Source organism: Zootoca vivipara, chromosome 6 (assembly GCF_963506605.1).
Source record: "Zootoca vivipara chromosome 6, rZooViv1.1, whole genome shotgun sequence".
NCBI lineage: Eukaryota > Metazoa > Chordata > Lepidosauria > Squamata > Lacertidae > Zootoca > Zootoca vivipara.
The window spans coordinates 56,864,926-56,884,754 of NC_083281.1; the positions used below are offsets into that span (position 1 = coordinate 56,864,926).

Sequence of the window (19,829 nt, forward strand, 5' to 3'; positions counted from 1 at the left end):
GGATGATTAAGGTAAGGGCTGCTTAAGGATCCTTGCATCTTAGAGGTTGGCTGCCTTTAAGGAAAGGCAGGATTGGATTCCTTTCATGGATTTGATCTCCCTCAATGGGCAAGCTGAGCCCTCTGGGTGGGGAGGGGTAATAGTCACTCTTCCTCCCCCCTTCTATCTCCTCCCTTTGGTGTCACCTTGAAACAGTGTATCCTTTTTATGCATCTCAACAGACCAACCTTTGCCATATAAATTCTTCAACTCTGGCAGGGTAGGGTGTAATCTAGAGTTCCCTGTTTGTCTCCTCAGAGGTTAAGCCCTGCAATAGGTAGAGAGTTCCTCAGTGACATTAAAAATACATTGATTCGTAAGGCTTAAATGATGTGCACCACAGAGTATTTGGGACTGGCTAAGAACAGCCCGCCTTTGCCCTGCCTCTTTGGGCAGAGAAGAACTGGCTCCTGCTGTTTAGGGACTTGACCGGCCTTTGGACTGGAAGCCAGTAAGATCAGTTTTGCTCTTCAACCTGCAGGGCAGCAGCAGGGGATTTCTGGGCAGTCAGATTTGTTCTGCCTTGGCTATTCCCAACAACTCAAAGGCGTGTCAAGGATAAAGGAAGTAGGATATAGCATGAGGCAATGTTGAGTCAAGATCACATGGTAAATTAGCTGAAGAATGGGAGGGGCAGCTTAAAAGTGGGAGAAAAGCCATACAGGTTTTCTTGCCAGCTCAGCTAAGCTCTGTTACAGTGGTACCTCGGTTTAAGTACACAATTGGTTCCGGAAGTCTGTACTTAACCTGAAGCGTACTTAACCTGAAGCGAACTTTCCCATTGAAAGTAATAGAAAGTGGATTAATCTGTTCCAGACGGGTCCGCGGAATACTCAACCTGAAGCGTACTTAACCTGAAGTATGAGTGTAATTGGTTCTGGAAGTCCGTACTTAACCTGAAGCGAACTTTCCCATTGAAAGTAATAGAAAGTGTATTAATCCGTTCCAGACGGGTCTGCAGAGTACTTAAACTGAAAGTACTCAAACCAAAGCATACTTAAACCGAGGTATGACTGTTTTCTTAAAGATAGCGTGTACATTAGTGATACTTTGAAAATGGTGACCCTTCCCATTTTAGAATAGAAAAGAGCTGTAGAAATGGGGAGGTGGGATGATGCCATTTCAATCCTTTGGCTCCTTTTGGGAAGCTGCTGGGAAGGGCGGCTGTTTCTTGATTCCAAACAAGATGGAAATCTTCAATTGAATCAGCTGCAACATGGATTCCTCCTTGCTGGCCTGTTGTGACGAACCGGGAGAGAGAGAGAGATGCCTTATATGTGAACTTGGATCCTGAGGGGTGGCTGCGGCACAAGCAGCTTCCTGTGAAGGCTTAATTGCTTGAAGTTTGGCTTGTGGCTGGTGATGTGCAGCACTAGCTGCTTGGGCTTACACCTACCTTGGCAGCCTTCATCTCCCATCTGAAGGTCGTCAAAAGGGCAGAGACAAACAGGTTGATGATCACAAACACCATGGAGATGACGCTGGTTACAATCAGCACAGCGCCAAACACAGGGTCCACAGCAGTGACCTAAGCATGAAGAGCACAGTTATGTCCCCTGTGTCTACATATGCACATAGCAGAGAGCTGTTGGCCATGCTGTGCTTTGCAGGGCATAGGGAAGCATGGCATTCTAGACCCAGAAAGCTGAAATCCATGCAGGTCTCTCGGTGCTGAGCTGGGAGCTGAATGGGGCTGGGGGTCTGCCCCTATCTGTGGCGTCCTGGAAGGGCAGCCTAGCAGTGTCCCTCTGCCTAAAGTGGGGCTGCATGGTACTCACCTCTTCATAATTAAAGATTCCAATGAAAAGCCCTACGATGGTCACAGCTGAGTCAAAGAGGGTCTTGTAGTCAGCTACGCTCCATCCAAACATGAGGTTGCACTGATGGCAAGAGAGCGAAGGTGATGTAGGGGGAGGGGTATAAGGACACAGGAAGTGGGGGGGGTCATGTGCTCTTCCCTCTGCCCTTGGTTGGTTTCCCTGCAGTTGGCAGGCCTCTTCTTACCACAATGGCGTAACCCACAAGTAGCACCAGAAGTGTAAGCAGGAAGCCCAGGACCTCATCCCAGGCTTTCTGCAGCGTCTGTGTGATGAGGTGCATTCTGGGATTTAGTTGCAGGAGGTTCCACAGCTTGATGGTTGTCAAGGCCACCAGAAAAGCAATAAGGTATGTGAGAGCAGAGTCAACTTCCACCATCTCATAGAAGCTGATGAACCTGCCAAAGGTATGGAGGGAGTTTTGCTTTAGGGTGTGTGAAAGCCGCCTCTGCTGAGCGGGGGGCTGCCCCTGCCCCTTGTTTCGGATGGTGGACACTCACCTGTTGCGGTCTTGGCGATGCTGCTTCATGATGCCTTCTGCCAGCACGCGCCTCTTCACATAAAGGCCAATAGCTGCCACACTTATGAGGATGGTGCTGGCATCCAGCAGGTTTCTCTTGCTGCTGAAGTACTTCCACTTCTGCTGCTTCAACTGCTGGCCCTGCTGGCCCCATGGAAGAAGCAGGCTTGACTCAGGCAGCCACATGTTGGGGGGGGTATGTGCACGTGGAAGGAGCAGTGGTGGTGTGATGCTCTTTCTCTGGCAATACAGCAACCTCCACACACCACCACCCCCTAAAACAAGGGTGGGATGACACTTCTGCGGCACTCCAGGTTTTGCTGGAATCCAAATGCCCAACTGCTCTAGGCAGCCAATGGCCAATGGTCAGGAATGATGGGAGCCTAGCAGCACCCAGAGGGCCCCCACAGGTTCCACATCTCAATCTCTCCTGATCTGGTGCTGGCTGATACCTCCCACTAACCCTAGGAACCTTGAGAGTGCTAGCTAAAGCTGAAGGAAGTTGTAGTCCAGCAACATCCAGAGGGTGCTAGGCTAAGGAAACTAAGCTGCCTCACAGAGGCCCCACTCACCTGCACAAAGATGTAGTATAGTATGAGCAGGAGAAAGGTGATCTGGGCACAGATAAATTGGAGGACGAGCTGGAGGTCAGGATAGAGGCGGAGAATTTGCAGCTCCGATTTACTGAACAAGGTCCCTGCCACAGAAACAGGCACAGGGTCAAGCATGGAGGCTGCAAGCAAGGCTGGCTCCCAGGCAGAGGGAAGGCCTTTTCTCCATCTCCCTCCCCAATAGCCCCAGGACAGCCATCCTGCCTCTGAGGCCCATTGCAGGGCTAGGCCCCCTTTGTCTCTACTACACGCTCTTGCCTATCCCATTGGCCTCCAAGATCAGCGTGACTGCGCAGAAGAGGTTGACATTTGCATTGTAGACAACAAACTCAATGAAGGCAACTCGTGTGTTTCTGTCCAGCCAGTTGTTCTGTTCCAGATAGCGAAGGGTTCTGGTGGGGAATGGTGCAGAAAAAAGTTGAGCTGCAGCTAAATCTACTGGCGGCAGGGGAAGAGAAGCACAACTCTAGTTTACTATTGCATGCCCTGCCCTATGACCTTTAGTCCATCCTTGATTGGTTCTCCCCCAAGAACCACCTGCCAGACTCCAGCTAGCAATGCCATATTCACTACTGTTAGCCAGGATTGTGGGTCTTTAGCTTTCACCTGCCTCTCCCACAGCTTCACCAGATCAGGAGATAGTGGGCAGAGACTGAGATACATCTGCCCAGAAAGAGTCCCTGGAGCTTTCGGGACCTGATGCCTGTTCTGCAGCTCCCTCAGTCCACATACCTTGTGGCGTAGCTTTTGTTTCTGCCAAGGTTTGCCAGGTAGCCGCTTCCTGGATAGAGAGCAAACTTCCCCCAGATGGGGTACTCTTGCAGGGTGCTCTCATTCTGGAAGACCCAGGCACTCGCCTGACCTCTCCCACCTGCAGCAGGAGGCCCCCAGCTGGCCGTGGGACCCTGCTTTCCCTCTTGGAGCGGGAGAAAAGGTGGCCCTGGCTTTGGCAGGGCTCCTGTGGCTCGGATCTGCCGTAGCCGCACGCTGCCCACAAGGAAAGAGTTTCCATCCATGGCCAAACCTGGGAGATTGAGAGAGGGGGGAAATGTACTGCTTAGAAGCAAAACACACAAACACACACCTATTTGTACAGATGTAAAGAGCTGGGTAAATTTAGGCTTTTTCAGCAACACTGAAAAAGCCTAAATAGGACATGTTTTTGTATTTTATACAGCATGTGCCACTGGGGCTGCTGCCTGCCAATGGCTTGGGGCCACTGCCCAGGACACCTTCCCTCACTTGAGGCTGCTGCCTCGAGCCTTCCTCCCAATCCCTCCCATTGTAGGGAGTGAGCAGCAAAAAGACTTCCAGGCAGTGACCCTGAGCAAGGGAAGGCACACCTTTTCAATTTATTCAGTCATTCATTTTGTGGTGACCCGCATAAAAGCAGTCACACACAAATGGAATGCCCATAAGCAGAGGACTGCCTGTATACAGAAGGATGTCTCTTTGATCTCTGCTCCTTGTGCTGCTCACCTTCAGAATTGCCATGGAGGCCGGGCAGCAGAATCACCCTGGTCCACCTGTACAACTCCTCTGGGGTAAGGATGTCTTCCAGGTGGGATGTGAAGGTCTTCTGGAGGGCGTTGTTCAAGTAGAACTCATTGGGACTTCTCTCAGTATAGCTGAGGACCATCAGCACAGCCAGGAACACAAGCTGCACTGGGTGTCAGAAAAGGGAAGTGGATCAAAACATTTTGTCCTGTTGGATTTTGCATCCTTACAGCCAGAAGACGTGGGGGGAACAACCTTGCAGGCCAAATTATAACCCCTTCCAGGTCTAGCAACCCGCCCGCTTGCAGGTATGATCAGGGGCATAGCTAGCTGCTTCGGCACCCAGAGCAGCAGGAGCGGGGTGTGCTCCCCATGGAGGTGCCGCGGTGATCTACCCGGGGACGGAGGCGTGGTGAGCTGCCCATGGAGTCTGCCTGGCAGATGCAAGCCCCACACTGCCGTTTCAGGAAGCACAGGGCCCCGAGCCACTGCATCACTCCCAGGAGAGACGCATGGCTTGGGTGCGCTGCAAGCCAGGCCCCGCAGTAAGTGCCACCCTCCTGTGGTGTGCCATTTTGTCACCCCCTCAGGGATGACACCCGGGGGGGACTGCACCCCCCTTTCTATGCCCCTGGGTATGATCTTCCCTGCTGGTGGTTTAAAGGTTGCAAATTACACCTGAAGATTTGTCCTGAGCAGATTCTGCACCCACTCAGTTATGTATACATTGTGGTTTATAGCAGTGGTTCCCAATTAGCTAATTACTGAGGAACCCCTATTTTTCAAAAGCCAAGCCATGGACCCCCTACTTTTGAAAATTTTTATAATTCTATGGTAGTTACCTGTGCAAAGCAATTTTTTGATGAAAATGTGAGGTATGCCCAATGTTCTGATATGGTATGTGGCAGTTTCTTCCCATGTTCCTGCTGCTCCCACCATTCTGACCTTGGCCTTGGTATGATTCTCTGTCTTGCTTGCTTCCTTAACCACTGATGCTTAGGAGTGTGAATGCTGAGCATATGTCACCCCTGCTTGGTGCGGGGAGGGAGCAGGAAGTGTTGCACAACCCATCCACACCCTTACTGGCCTTCGAGACTGGTCTCACCTGCAATCTCTCTGATCAAGGAGTACAGCTTATTGTCTTTCAAGGCTCGTTCCTTTGGCCGCACCATTGGCTGGAGGGCAGGGGGTCTGTAAGCTGGGTCTGCCCAGCGTCTCCGCCCATAAGCTTCCAGCTGTAGGCTCCTTGCTGGAGGGAGAGGGAAGCAGGAGTTAGTCCCAAGCAAGAGGAAAAAGGCCCCCTTTGGTCAGAGGCCGCTCAGACAGATGCCCTATCGAGCACTGCAGATGGGGGCGGGGTGTGTGTGTGTGTGTGTGTGTGTGTGTGTGTGTGTGTGTGTGTGTTGGAGAGCTTGAATTACCTGTGATGAGGCCCAAGGCCCACCAGAGCTGCTGCTCCTGCCCCTTGTCCTTCCACAACTCCCTCTTGTGCAGCAGTGAGAAGAGGAAGGTCAGAGCCAACACCTGGGAAGGAGGGAGAACAGGGCTGCCATTGGGGGGCCCCACAGGGCAGGTGTCTGGGCCCTTCTTAACAGGAGGGGCCCCACCACAAATGGAATGGTTAGTAACATTACACGCATTACCAGTGCAGATTGGGGGAGAGATGGACAAGCATTAAACCCAGAGTCCGGACTTATGTGGGGTCTGAGGATCCTTGCAGACCTCTGACCCTGCTGTGTTGCTGCAGAATCACAGAACACCAAAGACATTTGTGGAGGCAGGGAGAAGAGGGGAGATGCTGGCTCTGGCAAGGGTGTGGGGAGAGGTTAGCTGCACCCCAGAGAGGGCCAGGTTACCTTCAGGGGCTGCACTACGAAGATGTTCTCTAGCACTGAGAGCAGGATGTTGATGGCCCAGCGCCCAGCCTCGTCCCTGCTCATTTCTAGGCTGTAGAGCACTGTGAAGAAGGCTGAAACCAGGCTGATGCTCCCCACTGTGAGCCAGCAGGCGAAACTGAATCTCCCGGGGAGACAGTGGGAGAAGGGCGGCCTCTCCTTGTCAGGGTCTTCAAGTGGGAAACTGCTGAGCTCGCTCCTGGGCCAGGTGGGCCTGAGACAAAGAAGCAGGAGAATAAATGGCACCTCAGCCTTTGGGAACACCAGTAGAGGGAGGGAACTGTGCAGTGGGGAGGGGAAATGACCAACACACAGACCAAGCAGAAAAAGCAATAGGCAATTAAGAAAAAGACCATTACTGGGTGGGCTGGGAAAACTGGCTGGCTTTGGGTCTGAGTGTGACCCAGATACCCTATAGATCCAGAGGCCCTCCAGGTTAGCACCTGATGAAAAAACCCTGAAACTGTCAGAACAGGAGGTGGAACAGCTCCCCCTGCCAGTCTATGGAATCAGAGGCACCAGTCTGCTTGTGAGGAAGCAGTCAGTGGCTGTGGTTGAGTGTAGTTTAGGAGACAAGAGTATATAAAGCCTCCCTAGTGAGCCTTCTAGTTGCAGGAAATAATACAGGTCTCTGGTGCCTTATTTCCTGATTCTCATCGCCCTGCCTTGCTGCATTGTACCTTGCCTGAACTCGACTGCAGTGGTGACCTTGGACTGTTGCCTCACTTTGTTTCTGGGTCACATTTGAACAGACCCTACATGCTTGGCTTGCTTGGACTCTGTTGTATATGCGACCCCCATCCTCACTGGTGAGTCCTGGGGGGGACGGCTTTTATCTCTTGTAACTGGGACCGGGCTCCTTGCCCAGCCCCTGAAGGCATTCCCTGGAGTGTGAAGACATCTGGTTGGTTTCTTCCTGTAAGCTATTTCATGGAAGGAACTTTGACCTTAGCTAGGTGTGTTTCTTTGTATACATATGTAGGGTGTGTAGATGCTGCAGAGTTTCACAGTGGCTTACAAATGAGGATCTTGTTGCCCAAGTATTATTTTGGGTTTGGAGCAATCTCTGCAAAAATTTACCAGGAAATGGGGCCAGGAGAGTGGGGAAGAGATAGATGAGGGGAGCTTCTGGGTGGGGGCTACCTGCCAGGCCCCTCGGTGCTGGGCCAGGGCTGGGCCTGCTGCTGCTCTAGGTGCTGCTGGACTCTCCGTAGTCGGTCCACCGCATGCAGGTGGTCATAGGGGTTAGGGAAGCTGCACATATCCAGGCTGCAGAGCTGAGTCCCCAAGTCATTCAGCACATGCCTCAAGTAGCTGTGGAGGTTGAAGCGCCTCTCTGGAAACAAGTACAAAGAGGCATCATTCTCACCCTCCAGAGCCTTAATTCCCCCTCCTCTTTCCAATTGAGTCAAGGGTTGCTCAGCACCCCAAAGGTGCAAGCTGGTGCACAGAGCATGAGGAAGGGTGGCACACTCTCTGTCTGAGAGGAAGGGAGTGGTGTTTGCATCCATTGCCAAGGCAAGCTTCTCTTACCCTGAGGGGGACCTTCCAGGTCCTTCTGGTGCTGGAGGTGGGACTCGATGAGGTCACACAGACAAGCCACAAGCTCCGGTACTTGCTCAGAAGTCCCAGGAAACTTGTCCATGGCTCTGCACTGGCAGAGGCCGTTCTTGTAGAGGAAGCCCAGGGTCTCCTCCAGCTCCTGCAAAGGAGAGAGCAGGGCAAGAGAGCCAAGCACCCATCAGGGCAGAGGCTGGTGCTGGGAGACTGACCGCTCAGGACCGCTTGTTTTTCCCCTACTGAACTCCCTTAGAGACTTTGCCCATTTCAAGGCATATTGTTTGGGGGCGACCATGCCAGTTTGCAAGGACCTCAAGGAAGCTCCAGCTGTTCTCTTATAACAGGAGTCACCCAAAGGGAACCCGTTTCTGCACCCTAGGGAAATTATGTATTAAATCTGCATCGAAGGGCTGACTGAACACAATTCAACTGGGTGTGTCTGCTGTTTAATTGACTACAGAGTTTTTGAGTTAGGAAAGGCATTGTAAAGTGAGTGGAGAGAGTAAGATAATGGGGGCCACACACTGCGTTTCAGCAAGCAAAGAGCTCTGTACGGTTTTTATATTCTCTGTATTATGTGCTGCCAAAACGAGCATGAGCTCTGTATGGTTTTAATTCCTGGTTGACAGCTAGCCTGGCACCTATTGCCACCATGGCTCAAGCTTCCTGTACCTGACAGGGGACTCCGTGGGCCTGGCATGCTATCAGTGGGTCACATGCCTATGCACCAGCAAACAATAACAAGGCAGACCGTGATTTGCGCTGTGTCCCAGGTGCTGACTGGAGGGACTTGTGAAGAGGGGTCTCACCTGCTTGACTCGTGTGATGGGCGTCACCTGCTTGGGGGGCATCACAGTCTGCAGGAATTCGGTGCTGGCAGGCGGAGGCTTTGGGGCTGGGGGCTGGACCAGCTGGAAGATGTGGCTGATCAGTAGGTTCACCGGCATTAGGAAGATGGCTGTTTCCACACTCACCAGCAGCTCGTGCCAAGTCACCATAAAAGGCCCTGTCTCAGGGGCAGGGAGGGGGGAGGGGGGCAGGCAGAGACCTTCAGTCAGGAGGAGGGGGTGGCCAAAAGGATTGCTGCTGTGGCTGAGGCAGTTTTGATGCAAAAATGGTGGGTGGGGTCCAGAGGGGGACTCCCAGCTCCATTGTGAAGCTTAGAATCCTCAGTGCTACTTAGAGACACACAAGCCCTATGCATGGAAGGTGGAGCATGGGGACAGGAGCAAAAATACAGGACTCTTTAGGGCTCTGCCTTGGGGGCTGTGAACCATGGCAAGTGGTGGGAAGCCAGCCTCTTCCCTACCCCACCCACCTGCCCCCAGCCCAGCCCAGCCCCCACCTGCATCGTGTTGGGGCGGGGGACAAGGAGAGGCACTGGCTATGCCAGTCTCCAGCTAGCAGCCAACTCACCAGCCTCAGGGCTTCTGGACCCTCCCTCTTTTCTCCAGAACATGATGTTGATGAGGAAGGTGCAGCAGAGGAGGGCCAGGCAGCAGGAGAGCCTCTGCACACGAGTGAAGGGGCTCCAGGGTGAGCAGGTCATCACCGACAGCCACAGGTGCTCCTGCGTCAATTTGTCCACCAGCCCTGACCAGAACTGGTACCTGGTGAAGTGGGATACGGGATGTATTTGGTGGGGGCTGAGCCAGAGAGGGTCAAGGGCCCGGAGCAAGGTGGGACCTTTCCTGTTGCACCTAATTTCTGAAGGGAGAGGAGCTCGAAGCTGCGTCACATTCTCCGACCTGGAAGGAAGACCCAACTCCCAGATGGGTGGGAGAGAAAGGCCCTCTCTGTGCAGAGTCAAAGGAACTTTCTTCACTGGGTATCACATGCGCCATGTCTGAGAGTTGTCATTCCAAGCAGATTCTGGGACAAAGCCTGCTGTTCCCTGACTTTTATTTTTTTTATGTCTGCATATTGCTTTTCCACACAGGTGTTCTCAGCATAATTCAGTCAAAGGCAAGGTACCTGTTGGGCAGATCAGGGGCAGAAACACCCCTAGGGCAAAAACACATTCCAGAGATGCCACAAACTGTCACTGGCAGGAGGTGGGTGGGTGGGGCTCATATTTACCTGAAGGACAGGAGATCCCTCTCAGAGGCAACAGCAAAGACTTTATCCACATGGCCATCATCCAGGTCAGCTGCCAGCCAACAGTCACACAGGAAATGCCACTTCTTCTTGGCAGGCAAGTCACAGACAACCAGCCGCCTCACAAACCTGCAGGAGGCTCAGGCCTTTCAGTTGTTTGCCCACACATGAGTGGCACTGCCAAGCAGTCATGTGGTGCCCATTAGCTGCAGCCAAGGGATCTGCCCCCACTCCCCCATCACTCAAGAGCTGCAGGTCAAAGGGAAGCAGTGTGGATCTTTTCCTTCTGCCCTCATCACCTTGCCAAAACAGAGAGCTGCATGTAGCTACCTTCAAGCACAAGCGAAGCTTTGCTCCGTTAACCTATATATAAAGCGTTCTTTGCCCAGCAGTTTTGGAAAAGGACTGGAGATGGAAGGGTATCCCCTCCCTGATGTATTCTTTATGTTTGGGGGTTCAGACCAAAAGTGGGTCATAATGCATTATTTGACATGACAATGTGGCCTCTGGAGCCAAAGCTGGCCTTTAACATGGTGAGCATGAACCTTGGGTGGGACAAGACATACCACAGTTCTATCGTCCCCCTAGAATGTCCAGCTGTCCTGCAGCTAGTTTTGCTACAGTTGGACGGGGATCTTGTGAATTTCTTCAGCATAGGCTTGGAAGGAGGTATCTTTGAGGACCTGGGAGTTCTGCAGGTCCTGGCAGCACAACCCCATGGCATGGGAGGACTAGGCCTGCCAGCTGCAGTGTCCCTTCGCCTACTAGCATCTGATAAGGTCTGGTGCTGCCAATGGACTCTCCCATGCCAGTCATGTGCTTCCAACCTCCTCCTCGCTTGGCATCCCAGTTGCTGTCTGGTTCGCTCTAACCCCACCCTCTTGGCCTACACCCTCAGTCCTCACTGGGCCATGGACTTACCAGCTGGGGTTGGGCCCAGTGTTGTCGTGCCAGAGGCGGATAGCGTGGAGGTTGCCCAGGGGCTTCTGTGTGGCAAGGAGGAAGGCATCCCGCCCACCTCGCTCAAAGGAGGGCCCCTGGGGGTGCTGTAGCAGGTGTGGCTCACTCCGGCCCTCTGCCCCATAGAGGGTCAGGATAACCTCAAGCCAAGGAGGGAGAAGGGGTTAATCAAGGAAAGGGAAAAGAGGGCGGGTACTGGGTGGGGTTCATGGAATGCTTCCTTTCCTCAGTTCCTTGCCCAAGCAGGGAGCCCATGTCATCAAAGACATAGGCTTTTGCATGCAGACAGTCACACAGAAGCCTGCACCCCCACACACCCACTCCCTGATAGGGAGAGATTTGCCAGACTCGGCCCAGATTCTGTGGGCAGGTGCCTGAGGTCATGGAACTTGATGGGCAGCACTTGTACCATCAACAGTACAAAGTGGGCCTGCAGGGAAGTGAGACCCTACCCTACCTTAGCAGAAGTCCCAGCCCCTCTGCGGTAGCCTGTGAAGACTTGCACCAGGTAAGAGAAGCGGGCGGTGGCCTCATTATCTGCTAGGATTGTGACCTTCACCTGGAGGGGTGAGAGACACACATGGGGTGGGTGGCCCTAGAAATGGCCAAGCCCCACTTCAGCAAGTTGGCTTTCCCAGAGTGTCTGGTTCTCAGCTGTTTGCTGGATAAATATTTCATACCCTGAACCAGGCACCCCCAAACTTCAGCCCTCTAGATGTTTTGGACTACAATTCCCATCTTCCCCGACCACTGTTCCTGTTAGCTAGGGATCATGGGAGTTGTAGGCCAAAACATCTGGAGGGCCGCAGTTTGGGGATGCCTGCCCTAAACAGACGGTGTAAAATGTCCTCTCTCATTACCTGTTTGCATTTCCAACGAAAAACCTTCATTGTTCCTCATTTCAGCACATCAGACAAGAAGGGCCTGAATGAGGCCAGATTTTTGGGGGCCCCCCTCTGGCCTACAAATGATAATAACCCCAAACAACCATCATAAATCTTTTGCTTGCCTTTTCCCCTCACCTTCTTAACATCCGTTCTCTGTCTCCATCGAGCCCAAACGAGGGCAGCTCCATAGCCCAGCAACAAGCTGCTTAGCAAGGCCAGCCCTGAAGGGTTTTGGCCCACGGTGCTCAGGAGCTTTGCAGTGTTGTGAAGGTCAATCAGGTGTGGCAGGACCAAGGAGATGCACCCAAAGAAGGTGAGGTGGTTGCACAAGCACTGGGTGCTGTGGAGGGTGCTTTGGGAGCCCACCTGGAAGGCAGACACTGATGCATTAGAAACCAACACAGGAGGACGAGGTACCAAAAGTTCTGCTCCATTTGGTTCCCCATGAAGAGTTTGGATTTGGATTTGATATCCCGCTTTATCACTACCCGAAGGAGTCTCAAAGCGGCTAACAATCTCCTTTCCCTTCCCCCACAACAGACACCCTGTGAGGTGGGTGGGGCTGAGAGACTTCAGAGAAGTGTGACTAGCCCAAGGTCACCCAGCAGCTGCATGTGGAGGAACGGAGACCTGAACCCGGTTCCCCAGATTACGAGTCTACCGCTCTTAACCACTACACCACACTGGCTCTCTACACCACACTGGCTCTGCCCCACTTTTTTTCCTCCCAGCATGGAAGCAAAGGCTTGCCTGCCTGCCCTACAGCCCTCTGGCCTGGTTGACCCTACTGCATACCCGACATCCATCACTTCTCCAGGCCTGATGCTGGCTGGACCAGTAGTAGCATCCAGAGATGATGGTGTGGATGGAGAGGTTCCAGGGGCCCTGAGAGAGGGCAGCCACCTCTGCAGAGATGTAGTAGGTGCCCAGGCCGTGATGCTGCAGCTCCTCTGGAGGAATCACCCATGTGTAGGCACCCTCTGAAGCAAGAGCAGTGAGTCAAAGAGAGCAAAGAGAGACCACACCCACTGACCTCACCCACACATTCCCCCACTGGGGGACACAGTCCTGCCTGGCCCCAGCTCCTCAAGCCCCTCCCTCCCTAACTGTGTGCCTACTCCCAGGTGGACAGATTTAAATCAAAATGGTTTGGTCAATTATGTAAATGAAGAAACCGGTTGATTTAACTAAGCGATTTAAATCAAATTTCCCATTGATGTTTCCTACAGTGCAAATCTGACCACTACACCATGTTAATTTGCAATTAAATGAATTTAATTGGCAATTCAATAATTGAAACACAGCTGATTCAATCTGTATACTTTTGCAACTTGTTCCCATATAGCAGGCTTCCTCAAACTTGGCCCTCCGAGTTTGAGGAAGCCTGCCATATAGGTTATGTCTTATGGCTGAAACCCAGAACAGTTGGTGAAGTTAACACCTCAACGCTATGCCCACTTACCCGAGAGTTACCTCACTGAACTCCAATGAGACTTACTTTTAAGGGGATACATGTAGCATTGTGCTGTACGTATGAGCATAAGAAGAACCTGCTGCATCAGGCCAATGGCCATTCTAGTCCAGCACTATTTTCCTAGAGGTCAATCAGATGCTCCAATAGGAAGTCCCAAAGCAGCACCTGCCCTCTAGCTTCCTGCTAACAAGTCCTCACCCTCTTGCCATCCGCTGCTGGGCAGGGTGGTGTTGAGGAGGCTGCTGTTCTCGTTGGGCTCAGGTTGGAGGCCCAGGTGCAAGGTGATCTGGACCACTGTGCTGGATTTCACCGATACTAGCAGGGCATCCTCTACTGATGTGACGTTTACCACAATGTCAAAGTTCCTGACGCTGCCAGTCAAGTGAGTGTGAGGGGCCTCAGCTCTAGCCTCAGCACTGAGCCCAATCTGGAAGCAGACAGAATGCCCATGGTCAGCCCTGAAGTGCCCCCCCACTGGTCCTTGAGCACGTACTGTCTCCTATCAGGCTGTACAGCACAAAGTGCTTATCTCTGATCCAGCACTGGACCTTGGACAGCACTGCTTCTGCATGCCACTTGGATGCAGAGAAAAGAATCCCCCCTATCTAGCCAAGAAATGCTCCCATCAGCAATGAATGAGGCTGGCACCTTCTGTGGGTGCAAATGTCCACACCACAACTGTGCCACAATCATGCTACGGAATGGTGCCACACTTGCAAGTATATTTCAGTCCTAAGCACACTTGAGGCCTTCTTGTGAGGAGGCTGCAATTGGTTTTAAAAAACACCAGGAAAGGGGGGAGCACTTAGATCTCTGTGGAGCTGACAACAGGCTGGAAAAAAAGGACTCGTAAAAATGACTGCCTCCTCCCTCACTCTCCAGCAGCACTCCCAGATCTGTCCCACTTAGAAAGACTTTGGGGGAGGGGGGAGAGAGATAATATGGGGGGGAGGGGAAGATGAGAGAGAAAACGAAACTCTTGGCACACCCTGCAAGAAGAGAGGCTCCATTTCCAAGCATCAACTCCTTCAGAGCATTCAGAAATGATATTTTGCCTGGGAAAGTTATATTCATCCTCCTTTGATTGCTGTCAAAAGGGTAACATGACCCGTTTTAGAAAAACAAAACAGGGAAAGGATCTGGGCACTGCCGTCGCTAAGAACATTTGGGTGCAGATTTGGACTAATATTCCAAAGGAAAATTAATCAAGAAATATTCAGAGAATTTAAATAAAACCCCACATAATTCTCACGTTTTATAGAGGCAGTATCTATAGGTGGGTTTCTCGAGTTGCCCAGTGATAAAATGAAAATTTAAAATTATGGCATGGAGGATTCCTACTGATCCTGGTTGATATCCAATGTTAGATTTACTCAGAGAAGACCCATTGAAATTAATAGACTTGACTAATTGAAGGTCGTTGATTGCAATGGGTCTACTCTGAGTGTAACTTAGTTGGATGTTAACAGTTTATTGGCATCCTTGTGTGGGTCCATCAGGTCTGAAAATGGAAAGTCATTTCTCAGCGGCAGAAACAATCTGAATGTGTTCTGGGGAGAAAGGACCAGCTTCCTCTTTGTGGGGGATGGATGCCACACTCAGGAGTCCTGATCAGAGAGCTTCCCAGTACAGTATCCATTCTCACCTCTATTTCCTCTGCAAGATTGTAGACACCGATGGACTCCTCGCTGGCCATGAGAGCGATACTTGCCATCCTTTTGATCGGCTTCTCATCCAGGTGCCGGAAAGGGTTGAATGCAAAGGAGGCCACCTAGAGTGAAGATGAGAGCAAGAGTGAGCTGTGGGGTTGCCCTCTGCCGCACCTCCATGCCCTGCCAGCCCTGCACTATGTCCCCCTACAAGGACCCAGTGGGCAGCAAGCCACTACCACCTTACCTGGACTTGTACTTGGGGGTGCTGGCTCAGAACTGGCTCCAGAGCAGAGCTGGATGGGAAGGTTACGTTCAGGCCCCTTGGCTGAAGCAGGTGGAAGGAGGCATGGGACAGGGAGGCTTTGTCACACCTGGTACGGAGTGAGGAGAGAGGGGTTACTGTTGAAAGTTCAAGTGCAACTCCATCTTCAGAAGAGGGGTCTTGCGTAGGTTAGGACAGATAGAACAGAGTTCAAGACCTCCAGATTCCCAGACTACCTTTGTGTCCTTAACCTCTACAGCTCACCTCTCTATCTCTTTTGATATTCTCAGGCTGCACTCTGTTTCACAACTTCTTGCTCCTCTCACATTTCTCTCTCCAAGAAGAATTATCCTTTGAGATAAGATAGGAGCCAGCATGGCTACCATGCTCAAGTACAGACTTGTTAGGCTAGATCTTGGAACTTTTCTATCCAACTACTACGGTATGTGGTTAGAGTGTGAGACATGGACATGGGAGAGCAGGGTTCAAATCCCCTCTCAGCCATGAAACCCAATGGGTGACTTTAGGCCAGTCACTATCTCTCAGCCCCAACCTACCTCGCAGGGTTGTTGTGAGAATAAAATGGAGAAAAGGAGAAGTCTGTGAGCCATCCTGAGCTCTTTGGAGAAAAAGTGGGTTATAAATGTAGTAATAATTTTTTAAAAAAATCATGTAATATACTACTTTATTATTTAACTACAAGCATCTCTGTGTGCGAGATTGTTAACTCATAAAAGTCTGTTCCCTAATTGTTAACTCATAAAAGTCTGTTCCCTAAGATGCATTCTCTGAACAATGTCTTATTCTGCATACCAAAAGGATTCCAATAGGTAATTGGCAACCAAACAGTTCATTCAATTGCCCAGTTGCCCTGAGCAAGCCCCGCCCCCCACTTCTTCAGTGCCTAGGAGAGAGGAGACTGGTACCTGCTGAGGGTGGTGCTGAGCACAGGAGACACCACAGTTACTGTGGATTCCTCCGTGGTGGAGCTTCCCAACAGGAGTCCCATCTGGATCAGAGGAAGGGCTTCCAATGCTGTTTCCAGGACCTTTGGTTCCTGCTGCAGAAAGGCCAGGTGTGGTCAGGAGCTGGGCAGAGCCAGGATGGGGAGCCGGGAAGCTCACCTCCCTTCCCATGGGCTCAGGTGTAATGGGAAGGCGTGGACAAGAGACCCAGCCATGCAGCAGGCCTGAGCTGGCAACCCCATCCTTCTGCCGGCTTGGGGAAGTGTGAAGGAGGAAGGAGCAGGTCAGAATAGTCTCCTCCACCCGACCCCTGTAGGTCCTCTTTCTTCCCCACCTGTTGCGTGCCAAAGCTGGGTGTCCAGCTGCCCGAGGCTTGGAGGAGGTTGCTGAGGGCCTGGAAAAGAGCCTGGGATGCGAGGTCTAGGCAGGAGGCATTGCTGGCAGGGTGGTCCCTCGGTAGCTGAGAGCTTAGGGAGAGGAGTGCCTGGCTGGCAGAGGCCTGTAGGAACAAGGCAGGGCTAGTGCATCTGGCGGGGCTGATTTGGGGTTGCAAAGGTGAGGCTGGCTGTGCCAAGCGGCAGGCTTGCCTCTGTACAAAGCCTGGGTAGAGGGCCTGGCTCAACCAAGGCCTGGGAGAATAGGCCGCAGGGGACAGACCTTTAGATCAGGGGTGCCACCCACCCTCCCTCCCTGCCATGTGCCAGTACCTGGGCATCGTCTGAGAGCAGAGTGTGGAAATTTGTCAAATCCTTCAGCATCCGGGCTGCCCGCTCCAGTGCCATAGGGTGGTCTGGGGTCTGCACAGCCTGGCTAAACTGGTGCAGCACCTTCTCTAGGGCCTGTGGGACAGACCCTGAGTGAGAGGGGCTGGGGGAGAAGATGGCCTGGTTGCCCTATTACGCTGTCAGTGAGCCTGCAAGTAGAGCTTATTGCTAAATCTCTAACTGTGGGAAGCCTCCTCTACCCTATAGGGGGAAGACCTGAAAAGGTAGCTAGGCTGGAGGGAGCCACACACACCCACCCCCACACCCACCCCGCCTCCCCAGAGCCACTTGCCTCCCTTCCTGCTGTGGGCAAAACCAGTCTGCAAATCCCTCACTAAGTGACTTTGGATCCCTGGGAAATCACATACGAGTCACGCTCATCTTTGATCTGCACCTCAGCGTTGGTTTTTCCAGGTGCAAAGGAAGAATGCTGCAACGCCCCCCCCCCCAGCATCTCCGGAGCAGGGTGTGGTGTATGGGACAAGGTGCCACCAGAGTGGGGGCAGGTGCCAGCCCCAGATGTCTCCCTACCTTCCCCTGGTCCTCAGGGGGGAAGTGTCTAGGGCTGAAGGTGAAGAGGTCCGGGCTGGGGTTGGACTGGTGGCTTTTGGTATCCCCCGAGGTGGTTTTGCTGGTGGGCAGCGGCTGAGTGCTGGGCTCAGGGGCTGAGGTCTGAGAGTTGGGTCGGGTCTGGCTGCTGTTGCTGGCTGGCCACGTGCTGAATGCCGACTTGGGGCTGCTCGGCGGTTGGTGGGGAGTGCCGAGTGCTGGCCTGGTCCCAAGGAATGGCTGGATGTCAGCGGTGGTCGGCTGGCGAAGGGTGCTGCTTCCTGGAGGAGCACTGGGCGGCGGAGGAGTCGCGGCGGAGGGCTGGGCGCTCAGAGCAGCAGTCGCCGTCGGCTTTTCGGTGAGGATGGGCGTCGCCTCCGTCGGGCCACACGTCAAATGCTGGCAGGTCGTTTTCTGGGGGACAGGGAGAGAGAGTCACCAGGGCCGGCTGCTCGGCGGTGCGCTGCAGTCAGCCCAGGGGGCGCTGCGCAGCGGCGGCGGCCTAGAGAGTCATCGCCCATGCCTGTTCGACGGCTGCGCAGGCACCTGCTTTGGCGGGAACTTACCACCCAGGGCGTGGAAGTCTCTTGGGGCGTCCTTGGGGGGCCTGTAGCGGGCAGAGAGCAGAAGGGATTGAGCTCGAGAGGATTCATGGAAGGGGCGCTTCTGGCGCGGCAGGACCTGCGACGGCCAGCCCAGCCGCCTCGGGAGAGCCTGTCCCTGCAGCCACCTCGAAAGGGCGTGCTTCATGGGGGTGGGGGGCCGCCCAGAGAGTCTCATCCTCAGCTCAGCCACGAGGTCCTTTAAATTCTTTGAAGCTGGAGGCCCCATGGAGAAGAGCCCCCTGCCCAACCCCCTGTGGGTGCAGAATGAGGGCACGAACTCCCACCCGGGGGGGGGGGCAGACCCACGCACCAGACTGGCAGATGAAAAAGTGCTTCTGGTCACACTTCTCCCTCCTGGTATAGAACTGGTCGCCATTCCGGACGAGGACTTTGCAGGGATCTGAGGAGAGTAGGCGCCGCCGTCAGACACGGTTATCCCTCTTCCCCGCCACCCCATACTCAGCCCGCCAGTTGTTTGCCTTTGGGGGATTTCTTAGGATAAGGCTTCCCGGCTGAGGCTGCCCTGGGTGCCTCCTTCAGGGCTCCGCTCCCTCTCCAGACTAGAGTCTCCCAGTGGTGGCGATTGGTTTAAGGGAAGCCTTTGCATAGGGTTAGTGCCTGGTAGCAAACCCTCGGACAGCCTTGCATTTATTTATTTTTTAACCGTCCCCACTCTTTGACTGCCTGTATCAGACGGCAGAGCTGAGCCATCAGCAGCGGGGCTTGGCATGGGAGGAGGGTTGCCACCCTGAGTGTCCTTGAAACGCTGGTGGGCGGGGTCCTCGACCAAGGGAAGGGTCTGCTGCAGGGCCTGGCTGGGCCCTTGAAGTGAGAAGCTTGGCTGCCCCACCTCAGTCCCCACGAGGAGACGGTGGTCCCACCTTGTGCATGGTGGCGGTCGTGCCCTGAGTGGTTTGGCGTCTGGGCGAGTCAGAGAGATGCTGAGTGGGGAATACAGTAACACACATCCCGGGACAGTATACGGGGCTTGGCTGCTGCTGCTGCCCATCTTCTGGGACCCCTTCCACGGTGCTGCTGTTGGGCCTCTGCGCCCCCACCCCGCTCTCACCTTTGCCAGAGTGTCTCACTTCCTGGAGCGCCTCTGCTGCAGCCCCGATCCAGGTTTTGCTCCCGTCGACCAGGCGGTCACGCAGGGCGTCTTGGATCTGCTGGTTCCACGTCTGGAGGAGCCGGCCGCGGGATCGTCTGCACCAAAACTCTGCACCCAAGGCCAGTTTTGGCCGCCGGAGCAGCCGATAGCAGTCCTCTCCTGCCACGGGCAGGCAGGCGGGCTCCGACTCCTCCGAAGAGACCTGTGCAGCCCAGAGCCAGAGCCACATCCCTATAGGGAGCCCCATGCCGCTCCCTCTTTGGGGCAAGCTGGCCCGGGGCCACCCTTTAATAGTCTAAACCGCCGCCCCCCACCGTGCACGCTCAGCCCACGAACTGAGAAAGCAGGTGGGGGAGCTGCTAGAAAGAGGAGCAGAGCATCGCCACACCCAGAGGCTGAACAGGTGCAGCACCTGGCGCTCCAGCTGGAGATGGGCCCTCTTGTTTGCACAGAAGAGGGTGCCATTGTCTGCACCCCGGTGGGGAAGGAGGGAGGGGCAACTGCATTGTCTGCTGGATAAAAGGCACGTTGGCAGGCAAATGTTGAGAGCCCAGGAGGCCCATC

The 19,829-nt window shown here is 53.6% G+C and overlaps 1 protein-coding gene across 1 annotated transcript; it reads right to left on the reverse strand.

Annotated features, from left to right (window-relative positions):
• Nucleotides 1–1,161: 1,161 nt before the first annotated feature.
• LOC118086786 (polycystin-1-like protein 3) lies at nucleotides 1,162–19,512 on the reverse strand. The gene is made up of 31 exons (XM_060276462.1): nucleotides 19,224–19,512; nucleotides 18,465–18,554; nucleotides 18,096–18,367; nucleotides 17,532–17,963; nucleotides 16,944–17,075; nucleotides 16,198–16,331; nucleotides 15,254–15,380; nucleotides 14,894–15,128; nucleotides 14,246–14,271; nucleotides 13,556–13,784; nucleotides 12,679–12,863; nucleotides 12,019–12,249; nucleotides 11,454–11,555; nucleotides 10,958–11,136; nucleotides 10,019–10,165; nucleotides 9,356–9,549; nucleotides 8,749–8,945; nucleotides 7,913–8,081; nucleotides 7,523–7,715; nucleotides 6,341–6,593; nucleotides 5,906–6,008; nucleotides 5,590–5,733; nucleotides 4,467–4,652; nucleotides 3,720–4,011; nucleotides 3,246–3,379; nucleotides 2,949–3,109; nucleotides 2,357–2,517; nucleotides 2,044–2,254; nucleotides 1,818–1,919; nucleotides 1,436–1,567; nucleotides 1,162–1,275 (listed from the first exon to the last, which is right to left on the reverse strand). The coding sequence occupies exons 1-31, from the start codon at nucleotides 19,510–19,512 to the stop codon at nucleotides 1,162–1,164; spliced, it is 5,556 nt and encodes a 1,851-aa protein (XP_060132445.1).
• Nucleotides 19,513–19,829: the final 317 nt, after the last annotated feature.

Bases quoted from the DNA above. Each gene is read 5' to 3' on its own strand.
- LOC118086786 (XM_060276462.1), bottom strand. From the start codon at position 19,512: ATGGGGCTCCCTATAGGGATGTGGCTCTGGCTCTGGGCTGCACAGGTC. The intron at 12,250-12,678 runs GTATGCAGTAGG...TCTGCCTTCCAG, and splicing joins GGAGAAGTGATGGATGTCGG to GTGGGCTCCCAAAGCACCCT. The intron at 4,012-4,466 runs GTGAGCAGCACA...TCAATCTCCCAG, and splicing joins CCTCCATGGCAATTCTGAAG to GTTTGGCCATGGATGGAAAC.